Raw genomic sequence first — 19,815 nt, 5'->3', positions numbered from 1 at the left:
GTTTCAGCCCAGTTTTTATAAAATGCGCAGGCTGGGATCTGTGAAATGTCCAAGATGTACTTAATCCAGTGTACAAGTCCCATTGATAAATTCTGTGCTTGCTCGGTATGGTCTCCCACTAGGCCCAAAAACAATAGAATATCCAAGAATCCTGAGGCACCAGAGGATAATCCTTAAAATGCTAGATCTTTATTCCATAGTATTAAAAATCCCAACAATAGGAAGACAAGGCAACGTTTCAGCCATATCTGGCCTTTCTCAAGCTGATAGTTGTATTTTGAGGCTTAGGAAACACCAGATATGGTAGAAACATTGCGTTATCTTCTTATTGTTAGAATTTTTTAATACTATGGAATAAAGATCTAACTTTTTAAGGATTATCCTCTGGTGCCTTTGGATTCTTGGATATTCAAATGTCCAAGATGTGTAATGGGTGACGGAACAGTAATACACATATTATGGGAGTGGGGAATACTCCAAAATTATTGGTAGTATGTTCTGGAATTTATAGAGAACCATGTAGGTGCTCCAAGAATTATATATCTTAAGGTCTGTCTGTTTGGATTGGTGGATGAGCTGCCTGTAAGTGTTGCTACTCGCACCCTAAATAAAATACTACTACATTATATTGTTAAAATGGAAACATCCTACTAGACCTTCAAGAGCTGCGTGGATTGTTTATATTTTGTTGACCCTGGTTGGAGTAGTTAAAAGAGTTGTCTACTACTAGGACAACCCCTTTAATATCTGAGTGTTTGCCGCCATTAAAATAAAAACACTTATACTTACCTCCCATGCCGGCACCGTTCCAGAGGTGTCAACATTCGCTCTTCCAGGGCTTACATGACGTTGTTACATCACGTCAGCCCTGCACCCAATTATCGTCAGCTTCCCTGTTCCCGCCCTTCGAATGTATAAGTAATCAAGAGAGGGTGGGAGAGCAGTCGCAGATCTGACTTCCTCTTGATTACTTATTCGTCCAAAAGGCATTGACAGTGAAGCCGGCGCTGGTGGGCTGCAGGGCTTTCAAAATGTTACAACCTAATGTGAGCCCTAGGAGAGGAAGTGCCGACTCCGCTGGAACGACGCAGGCACGGGAGGCGAGTATAAGTGTTTTTATTTTAACGGGGGCAGACACTCAGATTGAGAAGGGGTTGTCCTATTAGTGGACAATCCCTTTAAACACAATTTTTGTAAATACATAGCATACCCTTTCTTATCAGTATAAGAAATTGTGATTATGAATAATCCACACTTTTATTGTAACACTGTTTACATAATATGTAGAACTCATTCTTCTGATATGTAAAAGCTGTGTTATGTTTTATTGTAACCATTTGTGCTTTTATTGTTTTTGTATTACTCTTTAAACATTCCTTTAAAACAAAAATATCCAACATTAGGGGCACGAAAATGTCTTTTCTCGTGTGCGAGTTTTCAGATGGGCAGGGAGATTTCTTTTTTGTGTATAACTTTTCCAACATTGTGTACAAGAAAATGGCCTCTTCCTCATGTGAATTCTCAGATGGGTAACAAGATGTGATTTCTGAGTAAAACATTTTTCACATTCTGAACATGAAAATGGCTTTTCCCCTGTGTGAGTTCTGAGATGTGCAACAAGATATGGTTTCTTATTAAAACATTCCATACATTCCGAACATGAATATGGCTTCTCCCCTCTGAATTCTCTGATGTTTAGCAAGATTTATTTTTTCTGTAAAACCTTTCCCTCATTCTGAACATTAAAATGGCTTCTCCTCTGTGTGAATTCTCAAATGCTTAACCAAATGTGATGTGATGTGTGTGAATTCTTAGATGTGCAACATGATGTGATTTGTTATCAAAACATTTCCCACATTTCGAACATGAATATGGCTTCTCCCCTGTGTGATTTATAAGATGTTTAGCAAGATTTACTTTTTCTGTAAAACATTTCCCACATTCTGAACATGAAAATGACGTTTCCCCTGTGTGAATTTTCAGATGTTTAACAAGGTGTTTTTTCTTAATGAATTTTCCACATTCTGAACAAGAAAACGGTTTTGCCTCTGTGTGAATTTTCTGATGTATTGCAAGATTATATTTGTTAGTAAAACATTTCCCACATTCCAAACATGAATATGGCTTCTCCCCTGTGTGAATTTTCTGATGTTCAGCAAGAATTGTTTTAGTTGAAAAACATTTCCCACATTCTGAACATGAAAATGGCTTCTCCCTGTGTGAGTTGTCTGATGTCTAATAAGGTATGATTTTGTTATAAAACATTTCCTACATTCTGAACATGAAAATGGTTTCTCCCCTGTGTGGATTCTCTGATGTTTAACAAGATCCACTTTCTGTTTAAAATATTTCCCACATTCTGAACATGAATATGGCTTATCCTCTGTGTGAATTCTCAGATGTTTAGCAAGATTTTTTTTTTTTTCTGTAAAACATTTCCCACATTCTGAACATAAATTTGGCCTCTCCCCTGTGTGAATTTTCATATGTTTAACAAGGTGTTTAGTCTTAATACATTTTCCACATTCTGAACATGAAAATGTTTTTTCCCAAGTGTGAATTTTATGATGTTCAGCAAGATTATATTTGGTAGTACAATTTTTCCCACATTCTGAACATGGAAATGGCTTCTCCCCTGTGTGAATTCTCTGATGTGTAACAAGAGTTGATTTCTCAGTAAAACATTTCATACATTCTGAGAACGAAAATGGTTTCTCCCCTGTGTGAGTTCTCAAATGTCTAACAAGATATGATTTTGTTATAAAACATTTCTTACATTCTGAACATGAAAATGGCTTCTCCCCTGTGTGGATTCTCTGATGTCTAACAAGATCCACTTTTTGTTTGAGACATTTCCCATATTCCGAACATGAATATTGCTTCTTTCTTGTGAAAGGTCTTCCGTGTTCAACATTCCTTCTGCTATTTTTATTTGACTTAACAGTGTTCAATGAATCAGAAGATAGATGTTGCAGCCATGGTAGCACGTTTAGGCCACACATACTGCTCCCAGTAACGTGAGCAACATGTGGACATTGTTGTATTGAAAAATGGCTCCCTGGCCACTTTTCTTGTTTCCTTGTGAAGTCCTCTTCATTTACGTTGATCACGTGTTCTTCAAATCAAACAGTGGCTATCTTTGTGTCAAACACAAAAGCAGGACTCATTTCTGAAGAGGATAGATCTCAATTACATTTTACATTGCCATTTTGCTCTGATTTGGTCTTGGAACATTACTTGAAAGTATCCCTGGAGCCATTTTCAACACAACACACATGTCTCTCGTGCTACTATGAGCATCCTGAGTAGCATAACCATGTTAAAACATCTTGAAGCATCTCTGGACTTTTGTCCCATCGAGCACATTGGTCGGCAACTGCAAAGAGAAATTGCTGCAGCGAAACCTTGATGATATACATGTCCAAGTTCAATCAGCGTGGCAAAACATTCCTCAGACAACCATTAATAACCTCATTGATAGCAGCCAAGGCCGTAAATGTGGGGATTTCAGTGCATGGTTCTCATACTCGATAATAAGTAAATCCAGATGTTTTAATGTTGTTTCCATTTTTGTCATCATTTCCAAATCATTCATAAGTCTATTCATCCTGTGATTTTCATAATTCCACGACTTTTCCTTCGTGGTGTTACAATTACAATGTTGGATTAGTGTATATTAGTGGATATAATGATATATTTAATGAATTTATATGTTAACATTTCTATGCAAATTGTAGTAAAATTCAATTAACAACTAAGACAGTGGCATCAACAGTAGACCTTAAAGCATGGATCAATAGATTAAGATGTTAAGGCACCTAAACGAGCTTCCTAGGGATGAGCGAGCGTGTTTGTTTAACCCTTCAACCGAGCATGCTCAGGTGCTTACAGAGTATCTACGGCGTGCTCGTACATTATGTTTGAGTCCCTGCGTCTGCAACACGTGAGGATACCCTAACAAACAAGCAATCCCTGCATGTGTTGAGGCGGTCTAACAGGCGCAAATCATGCAAACCCAGGGACTCGAACATAATATACAAGCACGCTGAAGATACTAGGAGACAACACCCGAGCGTGCTAGGTTAAAGGGTTAAACGAGCATGCTCGTTCACCACTAGAGCTCTCTAATTTTTCACTTCTCTTTTGCTGCCAACTACTTCATATGTTCACGTTTAAGTGCGCTGGTCGCCCATTGTTTCTTATGAATTTTCCAGCAAAAGCTATTAGGTGCTCGTTTCTTAAACTTTCAGACCACTACATTCACTCCAGCACAGAACTGGGAACAGGGAAGGAGCAGTGTCTTCAGCTACATGTAAATTATGACTTTAGGGCAAGTGTAGAGTTGAAGTTTGCTTTTTTGTTTGTTTTTTAACAGAAGTAAGAAAAGTCATCAGCTTTCATCACAATTATGGGAGCACAGAGGGATCTGAAAAAACTTTACAGGTTTAACTTTTGCAAGGCATGGTTATTAGTCCCGTGTTCTCTGGCAGATCACACAGCTTGACCAGCTAATGTCCAAGTGCCATAATTTATGACCTTAGATCCAGTGCTTTAATCACCCTCCATCCACACTATTGTAAATTTATGGTGCAGGGTTAAAGTTACTACTCTCCCTGGCAGTCACACATGGGTGATGACCCAGGGTACAAGATCAAAGCAATTTATTACCGCTTCTGCTTTCTCCTTTTTCGGCTTCATAGCGCTAAGTGAATGCTATGCAGATCACATAATCGCCAGGCCTCTGCAGGCGTAGCAGAGCTGCTCGGCCCTGGTAGATCAATGACACCTGGCACAGCATTGAGCTGTTTTCCCCTTTATCTGGTGTTCGTATGGATGTCCCAGTTACAGTGGGCAAAAATGAATAAAAAAATGTTCCCCAAATATCTTTTATGATCTGTTGGTAAAAAAAATTATGGAAAAAAAACACACAGAAAAAGAAGCCCTTTAATGTTGGCTGGGTCAATTGGGGTGTCAGTCCTTGTGGAGTGCACTTACATAGTGCTGGACAGCCCGCCTGATCTAATAGCATGGGTGTCATCGATAGCAGGGCCGGCGTCAGCACCCGGCGCACCCGGGCAAGTGCCGGGGCCCTGAGCAGGCAGAGGGGCCCACTGGCGGTCGCGCACCCTGCCGGGCTATGGGCGGAAGAGAGCGGTGTCAGCGCCCGCCCTTCTCTCCCGCTTGCTCAGGGCCCGGGCAGCCGGATACTTACCTCTCCCCATGCCTCCGGAGATCCGCTGTCTTCCTGCTCTGCGCTCCCTGTGACGTCTCAGGTCAGAGGATGCGGTGACGTCTTTCCACCGCGTGCTCCCCTGAGCCGTCACAGGGAGCGCTGGAGTCCGGACCCGAGCAGCTGCAGCAGGTGAGGAGGAGTGAGGTGAGTATTTGATTTTTTTTTTATTGTATGGAGGCATGGGGCATAATATGGGGGGGTGACATCCTGCATGGGGCATAATATGGGGGGGGGTGACATCCTGCATGGGGCATTATAAAGGGGGGGGTAACATCCTGCATGGGGCATTATAAAGAGAGGGGGGTGACATCCTGCATGGGGCCTTATAAAGAGAGGGGGGGGAGCCATCCTGCATGGGTCATTATAAAGAGAGGGGGGGTGACATCCTGCATGGGGCATTATAGAGAGAGGGGGTGACATCCTGCATGGGACATTATAGAGAGAGGGGGTGACAGCCTGCATGGGGCCTTATAAAGAGGGGGGGTACATCCTGCATGGGGCATTATAAAGAAGAGGGGTGACAGCCTGCATGGGGCATTATAAGGGGGGGAACAGCCTGCATGGGGCATTATTAGGGGGGGGCAGCCTGCATAGTGTTTTATGTGGGGGGAACAGCTTGCATGGAGCATTATAAGGGGGGGGGACAGCCTGTATGGGGCATTATGTGGGGGTTAACTGCCTGCATGGAGCATTATAAGGGGGGGGACAGCCTGTATGGGGCATTATGTGGGGGGTAACAGCCTGCATGGAGCATTATATGGGGGCCAGTATCCTGAATGAAGAGTTATAAGGGGACCAGTATCCTGTATGGAGCGTTATATGGGGGCCAGTATCCTGTATGGAGCTTTATAAGGGGGCCAGTATTCCGTATGGAGCCTTATATGGGGGCCAGTATTCCGTATGGAGCCTTATATGGGGGCCAGTATTCCGTATGGAGCCTTATATGGGGGCCAGTATTCCGTATGGAGCCTTATATGGGGGCCAGTATTCCGTATGGGGCCTTATATGGGGGCCAGTATTCCGTATGAAGCCTTATATGGGGGCCAGTATTCCGTATGGAGCCTTATATGGGGGCCAGTATTCCGTATGGAGCCTTATATGGGGGCCAGAATTCCGTATGGGGCCTTATATGGGGGCCAGTATTCCGTATGGGGCCTTATATGGGGGCCAGTATTCCGTATGGGGCCTTATATGGGGGCCAGTATTCCGTATGGGGCCTTATATGGGGGCCAGTATTCCGTATGGGGCCTTATATGGGGGCCAGTATTCCGTATGGGGCCTTATATGGGGGCCAGTATTCCGTATGGGGCCTTATATGAGGGCCAGTATTCCGTATGGGGCCTTATATGGGGGCCAGTATTCCGTATGGGGCCTTATATGGGGGCCAGTATTCCGTATGGGGCCTTATATGGGGGCCAGTATTCCGTATGGGGCCTTATATGGGGGCCAGTATTCCGTATGGGGCCTTATATGGGGGCCAGTATTCCGTATGGGGCCTTATATGGGGGCCAGTATTCCGTATGGGGCCTTATATGGGGGCCAGTATTCCGTATGGGGCCTTATATGGGGGCCAGTATTCCGTATGGAGCCTTATATGGGGGCCAGTATTCCGTATGGGGCCTTATATGGGGGCCAGTATTCCGTATGGGGCCTTATATGGGGGCCAGTATTCCGTATGGGGCCTTATATGGGGGCCAGTATTCCGTATGGGGCCTTATATGGGGGCCAGTATTCCGTATGGAGCCTTATATGGGGGCCAGTATTCCGTATGGGGCCTTATATGGGGGCCAGTATTCCGTATGGGGGCTTATATGGGGGCCAGTATTCCGTATGGGGCCTTATATGGGGGCCAGTATTCCGTATGGGGCATTATATGGGGGCCAGTATTCCATATGAGGCCTTATATGGGGGCCAGTATTCCGTATGGGGCCTTATATGGGGGCCAGTATTCCGTATGGGGCCTTATATGGGGGCCAGTATTCCGTATGGAGCATTATATGGGGGCCAGTATTCCGTATGGGGCCTTATATGGGGGCCAGTATTCCGTATGGGGCCTTATATGGGGGCCAGTATTCCGTATGGGGCCTTATATGGGGGCCAGTATTCCGTATGGGGCCTTATATGGGGGCCAGTATTCCGTATGGGGCCTTATATGGGGGCCAGTATTCCGTATGGGGCCTTATATGGGGGCCAGTATTCCGTATGGGGCCTTATATGGGGGCCAGTATTCCGTATGGGGCCTTATATGGGGGCCAGTATTCCGTATGGGGCCTTATATGGGGGCCAGTATTCCGTATGGGGCCTTATATGGGGGCCAGTATTCCGTATGGGGCCTTATATGGGGGCCAGTATTCCGTATGGGGCCTTATATGGGGGCCAGTATTCCGTATGGGGCCTTATATGGGGGCCAGTATTCCGTATGGGGCCTTATATGGGGGCTAGTATTCAGTATGGGGCCTTATATGGGGGCCAGTATTCCGTATGGGGCCTTATATGGGGGCCAGTATTCCGTATGGGGCCTTATATGGGGGCCAGTATTCCGTATGGGGCCTTATATGGGGGCCAGTATTCCGTATGGGGCCTTATATGGGGGCCAGTATTCCGTATGGGGCCTTATATGGGGGCCAGTATTCCGTATGGGGCCTTATATGGGGGCCAGTATTCCGTATGGGGCCTTATATGGGGGCCAGTATTCCGTATGGAGCCTTATATGGGGGCCAGTATTCCGTATGGAGCCTTATATGGGGGCCAGTATTCTGTGTGGAGCGATTCACCGGTTTCTGAGCTATTGTGGAATTTACAATGGATATCACTCATGTAATGTAAGAAGTGAAATCTTTGCATTGTGCTATATATATATATTTCTCTGCGGTATCTGTGCATCATGAATCGTGGTATGTATTAAAGGGGCCCACTGAGACTCTTTCGCCCGGGGCCCAGAAAAACCTGGAGCCGGCCCTGATCAATAGGCTCTAAGCTAGACACTGTGCATCACATATATCTGTGTGACTGGTGACCTATGCAAGCCTCATCTGTGTGCATTCTTAATACTAGGCAAATACCCCCTGCATCAATTAGTAAGTTTGTGAGTGGCTGATTTATCAGCATATTGTACATGTGCTGCCCCCGCCTTTATCATGGGGGCTGTTGCATTTTGCTAGTGAATTGGTATTCTGACCTGGTGTTGGTAAGGTCTTTTATTTTTCCATGAGATGTTTTTTTAATTGATGTCCTATGTGAGCCGTTTTTTAAACAAATTATGTAAAAAATATAAATAAGTATAAAATAAATTAATAAAAAAATAATTAGCAGAAATATTTACAGAAGAAAATAAACCAAAAACTGACATTTTATACATATTTTTACAATATATGCATATACCAATATAGTGTAGGTTTGTTGATTCTGAGAAACTGCTTACGCTGTGTGTCATCGAAAGGCTATCATATATTCTCATTTAGTCACATTAAATATAATCTTTTCATTAGATTTCATAAGCCTTGTTGTGCAAGAGAGGGCATTTTTTTTATAGTAAACTGTTTAAAGGCTTAGAACTGCCATGAAGGTGGAGATTATTTATTCCTTTTTGCTAAGTAAGTAATCATTTTGGTATTGATGTGATACCTCCCCTTTTAGTTAGTCAAGAAAAATCTCCACCTATATGAGCAGGGTGGACAAGCCACCTACACTGGCAGATATGGCTATGTATTTCTTGTCTCCGATGCATCATTCCTAATTTGACTAACGTCAGCAGATCTGGAGACCCTTATGTGTCTCAGCCCAAACTAGCTTTTCCGAGAAAAGGGTTTCCACAACAGTGCTATGTAACTATGATTGTAGCAATTAGTGACTGAGAACAATCTGTGACTTCTCAGCATTTAGTGGTTACTATTCACCTGGATGGTTATCTGTAGTAATCTCCTATTTACACCGCTCGTCACCTCTCACATATGTCTCTGTAGTATTATTATGGGTCAGATCTTCACCCTGAAAAAAAATATTGTGAAAATCAAAGACAGATTAAAAAAATAAATAAATAACTAAACTAAAATTGATTTCAGTCCTAAATGTCTGTCTATTTATTGTAATAATTTAATCTGTTTTCTAATATACTTTAATTAAAAAGCCCCTACTGTTCCCTCTCTACCCCATCTAACTGCTTTATTTTTTTTTTTTTTACCTACTTCCGTTTTGATGACATTTCATTTGAGAATCCCCACCGCATGCAGAGAAACTCAAATGGGACGATCATTGCCGCAGCCTCTGTCACCACCCTGAAAAGAAGCGTCATCAGTGATGTTCATTTCGGGGCTGTGTTAGTCGCTGCTCTACTGAGCATGTGTCGGTTGTCAATTCCAAAGTGTGCTCAGTTCAAGCTCCCTTGTCATTGTGCAATAGTCTTTTCAATGCACAGTGACAGTGCACTCCCTCGCCAGCTCTAATGAGAAGTGGTGAGCTGGCAAGAGAGTGCACTGTTAATGCGCATTGTAAAGAGAGCAGAGACCAGACCCGCACCCGAAACAGACGTCACTTTCAGGAGCAGGGCTGGTCCCTGCTCGCCATGTTCTCTCCTTTTTTAATTGATGAGTTGGTTATACCCATATGACAACAACATTTCTGATATACTCTCCACACAAAGTTGCATGTAAAAAATGCTACAAGTTTGGCTGTTTTGGAAATACTGGCTCAAGCTACCAATAATGACAATACATTGTTTGAACTCTCTCAGATTGCTTGAGTTCCACATTATAATGAGGATTCACACTGAAACTGATACACAGAAAACTTGATCACTTGATTTTATGCAACCCATCGAGGACACTGGTCTAAATTCCATACAGGGACGCTGCAATCACAAAAAGGACAGATGTCTCTAATAAATTGGCCATGCATTGGATTATACTGGTTGATAAAACAAGACTGGGCACAAGACCTTCACAGCAGTCTACACATCATAGGGGAGATCTCATGACACCTTCTCTCCATCTACCTGATGATCCTGAGGAACATTGGGATCTTCTTGTTTACAGTCCTGTGGAAGAAGAGGACGGGGACATCTCTCTGGTGTTGTCCTCTTACTCGATAGATCTGGAGAAAACACATACAGGGACTGAATTCATTCTTTACATACAGATAATCATAAGCCGTCTATATTTAGTCCTGTCTATTACGTTGTGATATGAGGGTCTGGGGAACCTCCATCATGACGTCCTTGTACAGATCTGTGTGTCCTTCTAAATACTCCCACTCCTCCATGGAGAAATAGACGGTGACATTCTGACATCTTATAGGAACCTGACACGTACAATGATACTGTCATTCCCTGATCCCTTCATAGCTTTACTATATAATGTCCCAGCATTCCCAGCAGTGTCACCTCTCCAGTCAGCCGCTCAATCATTTTATAGGTGAGTTCTAGGATCTTCTGGTCATTGATGTCCTCATGTATCAGGGGGTGAGGTGGAAGCCCTGTGATTGGGCTCAGGGGTCTTCCCCATCCCTCAAACACAGGGTCCTGACAGCTCTCACTAGAGGTCTTCTTCACTACTGTGTAATCCTGGTTATGGAAAGACACATTAATAAATCTCACTACAGACATTTCCAGAGTCCTCACCTCTCCAGTTCTGTCCATCTGTTATTCCCATAGATAAGAATGATGTAATGTGATGTCATCAGAATCTCTCACCTCTCCAGTAAGCCGGAAAAGGATCTCTAGGGTGAAGTGTAATATCCTCTCCACCATCTTGTCTCTGTCTATATCCATGCTTCATGGGTAAATCAGGAAAATTCTATAGATATATATCAGTATCCTTTATTATAGGAACCTGAATGGATAGAAGATGAGCCGGTGTCAAAACAAAATATGACAGCTGGGTGTGCGGTCGGGCCTGTGTAAGCAGGGGGAGCGTCTGTCTGCAATAACTTTAGATGCTTCCTGTTCTTACCAGTATCCTACCAATAGACCCTTTAATGAGCCTTGCCACATGACTTAGGATAAAAGCCAAACCAGAATCTCAATTTGCAGACAGTGTTTTGAGGGGATGCTCCTCCTCAGTGCAAAACAAGAGATTGGATTTAGCTATATGAGAGGCCTCTGACTGGGGTCTAAGGGGTAATGTTTCTCCATATGGAGAGACTGAGAGTGACATGTCAGTGTAAGGAGAATTATAGGCCATGCAATACTCCTCTGGGAAATAAATATCCAAACTGTCTCTTCATAGAAGAGGACAGGAACTCTAGTACCACCTACTGGAAGTAACAATCCTAAAAGTCAATATCAACCCTTTAATGAGTGTTGCCACATGACTTAAGATAAACATACCTCCACCTGCAGAGCCGCCACCACATATATGGCTGTTCTGTGCGCACAGGACCTGTGATGAGGTCACAGGAGGGGAGGAGTCAGGGGTCACATGATCAGGGGCCTCAGTGGATGCAGGACTCTGCTGTGCTGGTTGTCATGGTGCTGGATGAGGGGAAGTTTATGTGTGGGGTCAGGAGGGGTTTACAGTGTGGATGTAGCAGAGCCGTGTGTGTGCGAGGCGTACGGAGCAGAGCCGTGTGTGTACGAGGTGTACGGAGCAGAGCCGTGTGTGTACGAGGTGTACGGAGCGGAGCCGCGTGTGTACGAGGTGTACGGAGCGGAGCCGCGTGTGTACGAGGTGTACGGAGCGGAGCCGCGTGTGTACGAGGCGTACGGAGCGGAGCCGCGTGTGTACGAGGCGTACGGAGCGGAGCCGCGTGTGTACGAGGCGTACGGAGCGGAGCCGCGTGTGTACGAGGCGTACGGAGCGGAGCCGCGTGTGTACGAGGCGTACGGAGCGGAGCCGTGTGTGTACGAGGTGTACGGAGCAGAGCCGTGTGTGTACGAGGTGTACGGAGCAGAGCCGTGTGTGTACGAGGTGTACGGAGCGGAGCCGTGTGTGTACGAGGTGTGCGGAGCGGAGACGCGTGTGTACGAGGTGTACGGAGCAGAGCCGCGCTTGTGCTAGGTGTACGGAGCGGAACCGTGTGTGTACGAGGTGTACGGAGCGGAGCCGTGTGTGTACGAGGCGTACGGAGCGGAGCCGCGTGTGTACGAGGTGTACGGAGCGGAACCGCGTGTGTACGAGGTGTACGGAGCGGAGCCGTGTGTGTACGAGGCGTACGGAGCGGAGCCGCGTGTGTACGAGGCGTACGGAGCGGAGCCGCGTGTGTACGAGGTGTACGGAGCGGAGCCGCGTGTGTACGAGGTGTACGGAGCGGAACCGTGTGTGTACGAGGTGTACGGAGCGGAGCCGTGTGTGTACGAGGCGTACGGAGCGGAGCCGCGTGTGTACGAGGTGTACGGAGCGGAGCCGCGTGTGTACGAGGTGTACGAGGTGTACGGAGCGGAGCCGCGTGTGTACGAGGTGTACGGAGCGGAGCCGCGTGTGTACGAGGTGTACGGAGCGGAGCCGCGTGTGTACGAGGTGTACGGAGCGGAGCCGCGTGTGTACGAGGTGTGCGGAGCGGAGACGCGTGTGTACGAGGTGTACGGAGCAGAGCCGCGCTTGTGCTAGGTGTACGGAGCGGAGCCGTGTGTGTACGAGGTGTACGGAGCGGAGCCGTGTGTGTACGAGGTGTGCGGAGCGGAGACGCGTGTGTACGAGGTGTACGGAGCAGAGCCGCGTGTGTACGAGGCGTATGGAGCGGAGCTGAGCGTGTACGAGGCGTGCGGAGCCGCGCGTTTACGAGGCGTACGGAGCGGAGCCGCGTGTGTTCGAAGCGTGCCGAGCCACGTGTGTTTGAAGCGTACAGAGCGGAGCTGCGTGTGTTTGAAGCGTACAGAGCGGAGCTGCGTGTGTTTGAAGCGTACGGAGCATAGCCGCATGTGTTCAACGTGTACGGAGTGGAGCCGCGTGTGTACAAGGTGTACGGAGCAGAGCCATGTGTACAATGCTGGTCAGCATGTTGTAAATGTTTAGTTCTGTGGAGTGTGGGGTAGTGCATTGTGAGTGTTTGGTTCTGTGAAGCAGCGTATTGTGAAATGAGAGGCTGGAGCCCTAGGCCAGGGCAGCGGGCAGAAGCCTACATGACATAGGTTTGGAAAAGGTGGGGGGCATAAATAGGGGGTTTAAAAGGTGACCTGGGGGCGGGGTTGGGTCACTTTCTCGCTCCCAGGACAAGAGAAAAGTGACCACATTGACCTTCATGGCGTCGGCTGAAGAATTGCTGGAGGCCCTCCGGACGACAGCCAGGGGATACCCCCTTGGATGGCTAGAAGAACAGGTTCCCCGCATAATGGGACGTGTAGCGGTTGGCGATGTGGCTGCGGCAGGACTGCTGGAGCGTCCAGCACGAAGATCGCGCCCCCCCGTTGAAGTTTTCCCTGGATGGACCACGGGCTCGGCGCCAGCGCAGGAGCCCCTCTGGCATGGGCCGCAGCATACAGGCACTCCCGTCGGGCCGGGAGGAATCCACAGTTGCGGCCTTACCCGGTTGTGGCTGCACCTCCTACCGCTGACATCAGCGGAAATGCGTCATCAGCCGCGGGCCATCACGCCGATGACATCAGCGGAAGTTCGTCATCTACGGCGGGCCGTCACGTCTATGTCCCTGTCTGGCGGCCCACCTGTTCTTCACGACACCGGAACCGGGCAGCGGGGGTGAGTGAAGGAGGTGAGTGGAGGCAACGGGGGACAGACAGAGCCCCAGGAGGAGGATGCGGCCATGCATGTGGGCTAGGTTCAGACACTGAGCTCCTTAGAAGGGGTTCCAGGAACGGGGCTTGGAAGTCCTGGGTCCTACCAGGGAGGACCTGTGGTGCGGTCTCCCGGGATATAGAACGGACGGCAACAGGGGGGGTGGGGAGCCCCCCTTTACCCTTAAGATCTGCTGTCCCAACGATGTCCCCTGAATCACAGGACCAAACCATTTCCAGCAGTGGGGGGCTACGATGCGGCCACCAACACCCCTCATCTGTATCTGCGGGGGATATCTTTTTTCCCCGGGGATCGCCTGCAAGAGTCGGCTCACCAAGACTGCCAGCACAGGAGGATCGTCTGGATGCAGGATTTCCGGCTGGTGGGGTGGGTCCCCCCATGCGGTCTGGTGAGTATTATTCTTTGTCCTGTCAGAATATAGGGGAGATGTGTATGAGTTTAGGGATAGGTAATGTAGGGGGCTCATCGGCTAGTTTGGTACAGTTGCAAGGGGGCACTGGGGTTCAGGGTTGGACAGGACTGGGGTTCAGGCTAGCTGGACTCTATTGGGGAGGCCAAACGTGGTTGAGATATGACGAGCAGTTTCATCAAAGGAAGGCAATTAGGCCAGCGATCAGGTGGGACCAGAAAGATATAGGCATATGGTTGAGGGTCATGGCGCCAGTTAGGTTTGGGCATACCTTTCAGGGCGGGGCCAGTTTATTCGGCCAAACAGGAAGCTCAGGGGGCAGTAATCAATCAGATCAGATTGGGGGTAAAAGCCAGGAGTATGCTGGCAGTTCAATGAAAGCCAGTGCAAATTTGGAAACAGTTGTAAGTTCAAACATCTGTGTTCCTGTTGTAACAGATCATCCCACGGGGCTGGGAAATGTTTTAGAAAAGGAAAAGCCCCTCGCAGTAATTTCCAAGGGAGTGACGCCAGTGAAATTACACGAGATACGGCCATTTTTAAATAGATTCCCTGATAGGGCCAAGGCCAAATTATTAGTAGCAGGCTTTGAGAATGGGTGTAGGATACTGGCCCCGCCTTTTGAAGTCCCACTCACTAGAAACAACTTACAGTCCGTTTACCGCCACCCGAAGTTATTGGCAGAAAAACTGGAAAAGGAAGTAGCATTTGGCTGCATGGTGGGTCCTTTTGGTGATTTACCTGTTGGGAGTTGTACCCAAAAAGGAGCCTAATAAGTTTCGCTTAATTCACCCTCTGTCATACCCGAGAGGGAGGTCAGTGAATGACGGCATAGCTCCTGAATTATGCTCGGTAATATATACTTCTTTTGATGAGGCAACCCGATGGGTTCGTAAGCTTGGAAAGGGGACTCTCATGGCAAAGACCGATATTGAAGCTGCCTTTAGGTTGCTACCAGTTCACACGGAAAGCATCCAGCTGTTAGGTTGCTTTTAGGACTGCAAATATTTTGTCGATCGGTGCTTGCCTATGGGAAGTTCCCTTTCGTGTTCGGTTTTTGAAGCGTTCAATAGTTTTTTAGAGTGGGTGGTGCGGGACATGTCCGGCGGGGTACCTATCATTCACTATTTGGACGATTTTATGTTTTTTGGGCCAAAGGATTCGAGACTGTGCAAGTTGACTCTGTGTACTATGGAGTGGGTGGCAAAACTGTTTGGAGTCCCGTTGGCTCCGGATAAGACGGAAGGGCCAGCATCTTGCATTCGTTTTCTGGGCAATGAAATTGACTGGGTTAATTGGAAGTTCTGTTTACCACAGGAAAAAATCTCAGCGCTGAAAGCGGAGGTAACTAGGGCGATGCGGGTAAGGAAGCTAACACTGAGAGAAGTGCAATCGCTGCTGGGTAAACTTAGCTTTGCTTGTAGAATTATGCCCATGGGACACGTTTTTTTCATGAAGGCTGACTAGCACGACAGCCGGGGTTACGGTCCCTCATCATTATATTAGACTGCTGAAGGATCATAAGGATGATTTGGCAGTATGGGCAAAATGTTTGGAATTGTACAATGGTTGCTGGTTGATGATGAATGAGTTAGTGGATAATTCTGAGTTAGAGTTGTTCACGGACGCAGCTGGGAGTACAGGTTTTGGAGCGTACTTTCAGGGGCAATGGTGTGCAAGCGAGTGGCCCGATGAGTGGCGGTCGGCTGGTACAGTAAAAAATGTTACTTTCTTGGAGATTTTTCCGATCTTAGTATCGGTCAAGTTGTGAGGAGTACACTTTCGAAATAAACGGATATGTTTTAATTGCGACAATATGGGTGTAGTCCTAGCAATAAATAGTATAACAGCTTCTTTTCCCCCGGTGATTCGGGTACTGCGTTGCTTGGTATTAGAATGTTTACTGTTGAATGCTTGTGTAATGTCTTCTCATGTTCCAGGAGTTAAAAACTTGATCGCTGACGCTCTTTCTCATTTCCAGTAGGATCGATTCTGGTCTTTGGTGCCCGACGCAGTCGAGAAAGGGTTGGAGTGTCCACGGGAGTTATGGAACTTGGCATTCGAGCAGCCCAACCATTAATTTGCGCCTCACTGTCAAGTAGAACGTGGTCGTCTTATCAAACCGTGTGGGATTCGTGGGAACACTGTTTGGGTGGGGTAGGGCAAGTTCTGTTGGAGGACGATAAGGTTGGGCTGCTGCTTTTGTGGTTGAGTGAAGGAGCATTAGAAGATTGGTCGGTGTCCAGGATGAATAGGCTGGTTGCAGGCTTGTCTTTTAGTTGCAAATTAAGGGGGGTGGCGGACATCATTAAACATTTTTTAGTAGGAAAGGCCATAGAAGGTTTCACTAGAGGTAGAACTATGCAGGATAGTCAGCGCCCAGTGTCTTTTAATCTTTTGGAATGTTTAGGTTCTGAATTGGAAGGAATATGCTATTCTGAGTTTGAGCTGAGTCTGTTCCGGTTAGCTTTCTCATTAGCATTCTTTGTTGCGTTATGGATAAGTGAGCTGGTGGCCCTGTCCAGGAGAAAATCAGGGAGCTTAAAAGCCCAGGACGTAGTAGCTACTAAAAAGGTTTAGAAATATGGCTTAGGTGCTCTAAAACAGATCAAATGAGGAAGGGAAAAAGGATCAGTTTAGGGTCCATACAAGGGTCTGTTATGTGTCCTTTAAGGGCCTTTTTAGCTTTTAAAGGTAGTCATAAGGGCTGGGAGGATCCGTTGCTACTTCATGAGGATGGCACCTTCCTATCAAACTACCAGTTCACAGTGGTTTTTAGAAGCAGTTTAAGTCGGTTGGGGTTAGACTCTTTTAGATTCGCTCCCCATTCTTTCCAGATAGGCGCTACTACGGAAGCAGCTGTATGCGGTTTAAGTTTAGAAATTGTGAAGAGGATTGGCAGGTGGGAATCACACCGTTTTTGTCATATGTACGGCCAGAAGAGGTAGTTTCAGTAAATTTAGTGTTTAGGGTCTATTATTCATAATTTGTTGTTTTTTTGTGCAGGTTCCCTTTTTTTGGTCCGGATAATGGGATACTCATATGTTCATTGTGGCGCAATTCGAAACTGATCTGCGACTAGACGGGAGGCAGATCGGGTTTGTGAGAGACGAGGCCGTGGTTCGATGGCTCGGTTTTCGGGGTATGGGGTGGGACAGGGTGCTGCAGGAAGTACATAATTTTGTGCGTTTGGACCGATCCCCGGAGATATTATGTTTACATTTAGGGGTTCGTCCCTGTAGGGAATTGATACGGGACATGAAACAGGATTTTCTTTGTATTTAAACATCTTTTCTAAACAAGGCTCAGAAGAAGGTTAATCGGGCGATTTCAAACTTTATATCTCGGAATGGGGGGGGTTGCATGAAGGCATTTGGACCTGGAAGATAGCTCAGGAAATTTATGGCGGACAGATGGAGTGCACCTTAATGACGTGGGGATAGATTTATGGACTCTAGCACTGGGAGGGGGCATTGACCAAGCCTTATTCTTCAAGGAGAAGGGGGTCTCGAGCATTTGAGGTGCTCAAACGCTCTTGTGGTGGCGTGTATCAAGGTCCTTGAAGTTGGTAAAATTGTTCAGGGGATTCAGCAAGACCTGAATCCCTTGGGATACCTTGGTTTTGGTCTGGTGAATTCTGGGGCTTATGGCAAAAGGAATGTTGGGACCCTGGTTTGGCGGTTATCCGTTTACAAACCCTTCAGGGTTATGGGTGCTTCTGAGCCTGTGGTAGCGTCTGGGAGTAATTTTTGGTTAATTATTTTGTGGTCACCAGATTTCCGAAGTTCAAGCACATTAGCACGTTTTTTTCTCATATGTTTTTTCCATGTTTGTATTGTTTATAATAAAAGGCCACTGTAGCCAATACTTATCCAACCTTTTGAGTTTTGTTGTTCTTTGGGAAGGGTTGCGAAGGGGGGTTGGATAGGTCAGGGGTTTCATAAGGGGATCAAAGGGGAAAAGATTAATGGACCACACTGATAGTCGACAATACCAGTGTCATGTTTTGTGCTGTGGAGTGTGGGGCAGCATGTTGTGAGTATTTGGTTCTCTGGAGTTTGGGGCAGCACATTGTGAGTGTTTGGTTCTGTGGAGTGTGGGGCAGCGCAATGAGAATATTTGATTCTGTGGTGTGTGGGGCAGCATGTTGGGTATGCTTTTTAAACCCTTGATGACCTTGGGATTTTGCGTTTTTGTTCTTTTGCGCCCCTTCTTCCCAGAGCCATAATGTTTTTATTTTTCCATCAATATGGCCATGCAAGGACTTGTTTTTTGTGAGACGAATTGTACTTTTGAACAAAACCATTGATTTTACCATATAGTGTACTGGAAAACGGGAAAAAAATTACAAGTGTGGTGAAATTGCAAAAAAAGTGTAATTCCACAATTGTTTTTTTTTTTTTTTACCTTGTTCATTAAATGCTAAAACTGACCTGCCATTATGATTCTCCAGGTCATTACGAGATACCAAACATGTATAGGTTCTTTTTTATTTAAGAGGTGAAAAAAAATCCACAACGTGCTGCCCCACACTCCACAGAACCAAACACTAACAATGCACTGCCCCACACTCCACAGCACAAAGCATTTACAACGTGCTTCCCCATACTCAACAAAACCAAACATTCACAACACACTGCCCCACACTCCAGAGAACCAAGTACTAACAATGCACTGCCCCACACTCCATAGGACCAAACACTCACAACGTGCTTCCCCACACTATTTATATTGATTTTACAGTATTTATACTCCATCACTAAATATTGATGGAAAACTAAAAAAGTTATGGCTTTGGGAAGAAAGGGAGCAAAAAACACAAAAGCAGAAAGCCCCAATGTCATCAAGGGGTTACATTTCCTTCAAAATTTTTCACAAATAAACATGCTCAGCCCTACTTTTATATGCCCTGTTACATACTCAATATAAAATTCCACAGCACAAAGCATTAACAACATGCTGCCCCACACTCCACAGAACCAAATACACTCAACTCACTGCCCCACACTCTATAGGACCAAACACTCACAACGTGCTTGCCCATACTCCACAGCACAAAGCATACACATCTCACTGCCCCACACTCCACAAAATCAAATACTCACAATGCTCTGCCCTACACTGCACAGAACCAAATACAACATGCCGGCATTCATAGGAGATCTGCAATGACAAGCACGGGCGTCATATGCAGACGCCCGGTTGTCGTGCCAAACCTTCAGCGCCCTGCTATCATGTGGTGGGGTTTGTGACGCGCTTCCTGTAAGCGCAAGTTAAATGCCGCTGTAAGGTGCACAGGGCGGCAGTCATGGGCAAGGGTCTACTGTGTTCAACACACCCTGACACCCTACAAATAAACAGTGTTCCGATTCTCCTGTGCTATGTGTGTGGTGCTCACTCACGTTTTGGTGGCAGGCCTATGCTGTCTCTGGCTATTAAACTTCAGGAACCGCCGCACACACATTAGGGGATATCTAATTAGTTTCATA

General features: G+C 46.5%; 2 protein-coding genes across 3 annotated transcripts; both read right to left on the bottom strand.

Annotated features, from left to right (window-relative positions):
* Positions 1-1,317: 1,317 nt before the first annotated feature.
* Positions 1,318-3,613, bottom strand: LOC141271762 (uncharacterized). The gene is made up of 3 exons (XM_073681872.1): positions 2,464-3,613; positions 1,785-2,215; positions 1,318-1,677 (listed from the first exon to the last, which is right to left on the bottom strand). Exons 1-3 carry the CDS (start codon positions 3,000-3,002, stop codon positions 1,400-1,402), a joined length of 1,248 nt encoding a protein of 415 aa, XP_073537973.1. The 5' UTR covers positions 3,003-3,613; the 3' UTR covers positions 1,318-1,399.
* On the bottom strand, positions 3,248-11,638 carry LOC141271761 (gastrula zinc finger protein XlCGF66.1-like). Of its 2 annotated transcripts, none has more exons than XM_073681871.1 (7): positions 11,556-11,638; positions 10,920-11,058; positions 10,611-10,790; positions 10,405-10,528; positions 10,224-10,321; positions 9,130-9,220; positions 3,248-3,376 (listed from the first exon to the last, which is right to left on the bottom strand). In XM_073681871.1, the coding sequence occupies exons 2-6, from the start codon at positions 10,995-10,997 to the stop codon at positions 9,155-9,157; spliced, it is 546 nt and encodes a 181-aa protein (XP_073537972.1). In that variant the 5' UTR covers positions 10,998-11,058; positions 11,556-11,638; the 3' UTR covers positions 3,248-3,376; positions 9,130-9,154. The 2 variants fall into 2 exon arrangements, with proteins under 2 accessions (XP_073537972.1, XP_073537971.1); XM_073681870.1 differs by lacking the exon at positions 3,248-3,376 and adding an exon at positions 3,501-3,637.
* Positions 11,639-19,815: the final 8,177 nt, after the last annotated feature.

Source organism: Phyllobates terribilis, unplaced genomic scaffold, assembly GCF_046119375.1.
Source record: "Phyllobates terribilis strain yellow unplaced genomic scaffold, ASM4611937v1 Scaffold_5__5_contigs__length_657084704, whole genome shotgun sequence".
Lineage (NCBI taxonomy): Eukaryota > Metazoa > Chordata > Amphibia > Anura > Dendrobatidae > Phyllobates > Phyllobates terribilis.
This window is presented reverse-complemented; position numbering and strand designations above follow the sequence as displayed.

Excerpts from the sequence above, each read along its gene's own strand:
- LOC141271762 (XM_073681872.1), bottom strand. The coding sequence starts at position 3,002 with ATGTGTGGCCTAAACGTGCTACCATGGCTGCAACATCTATCTTCTGAT. Across the intron at positions 2,216-2,463 it reads AAAATTCACACAGGGGAGAG|GGAGAAGCCATTTTCATGTT; the intron begins GCCAAATTTATG and ends CAACTCACACAG. Across the intron at positions 1,678-1,784 it reads CACACATCACATCACATTTG|GGGAGAAGCCATATTCATGT; the intron begins GTTAAGCATTTG and ends GAGAATTCAGAG.
- LOC141271761 (XM_073681871.1), bottom strand. The coding sequence starts at position 10,997 with ATGGATATAGACAGAGACAAGATGGTGGAGAGGATATTACACTTCACC. Across the intron at positions 10,529-10,610 it reads TTGAGCGGCTGACTGGAGAG|GTTCCTATAAGATGTCAGAA; the intron begins GTGACACTGCTG and ends TGTACGTGTCAG. Across the intron at positions 9,221-10,223 it reads ATGTTCCTCAGGATCATCAG|GGTGAAGATCTGACCCATAA; the intron begins GTAGATGGAGAG and ends ATTTTTTTTCAG.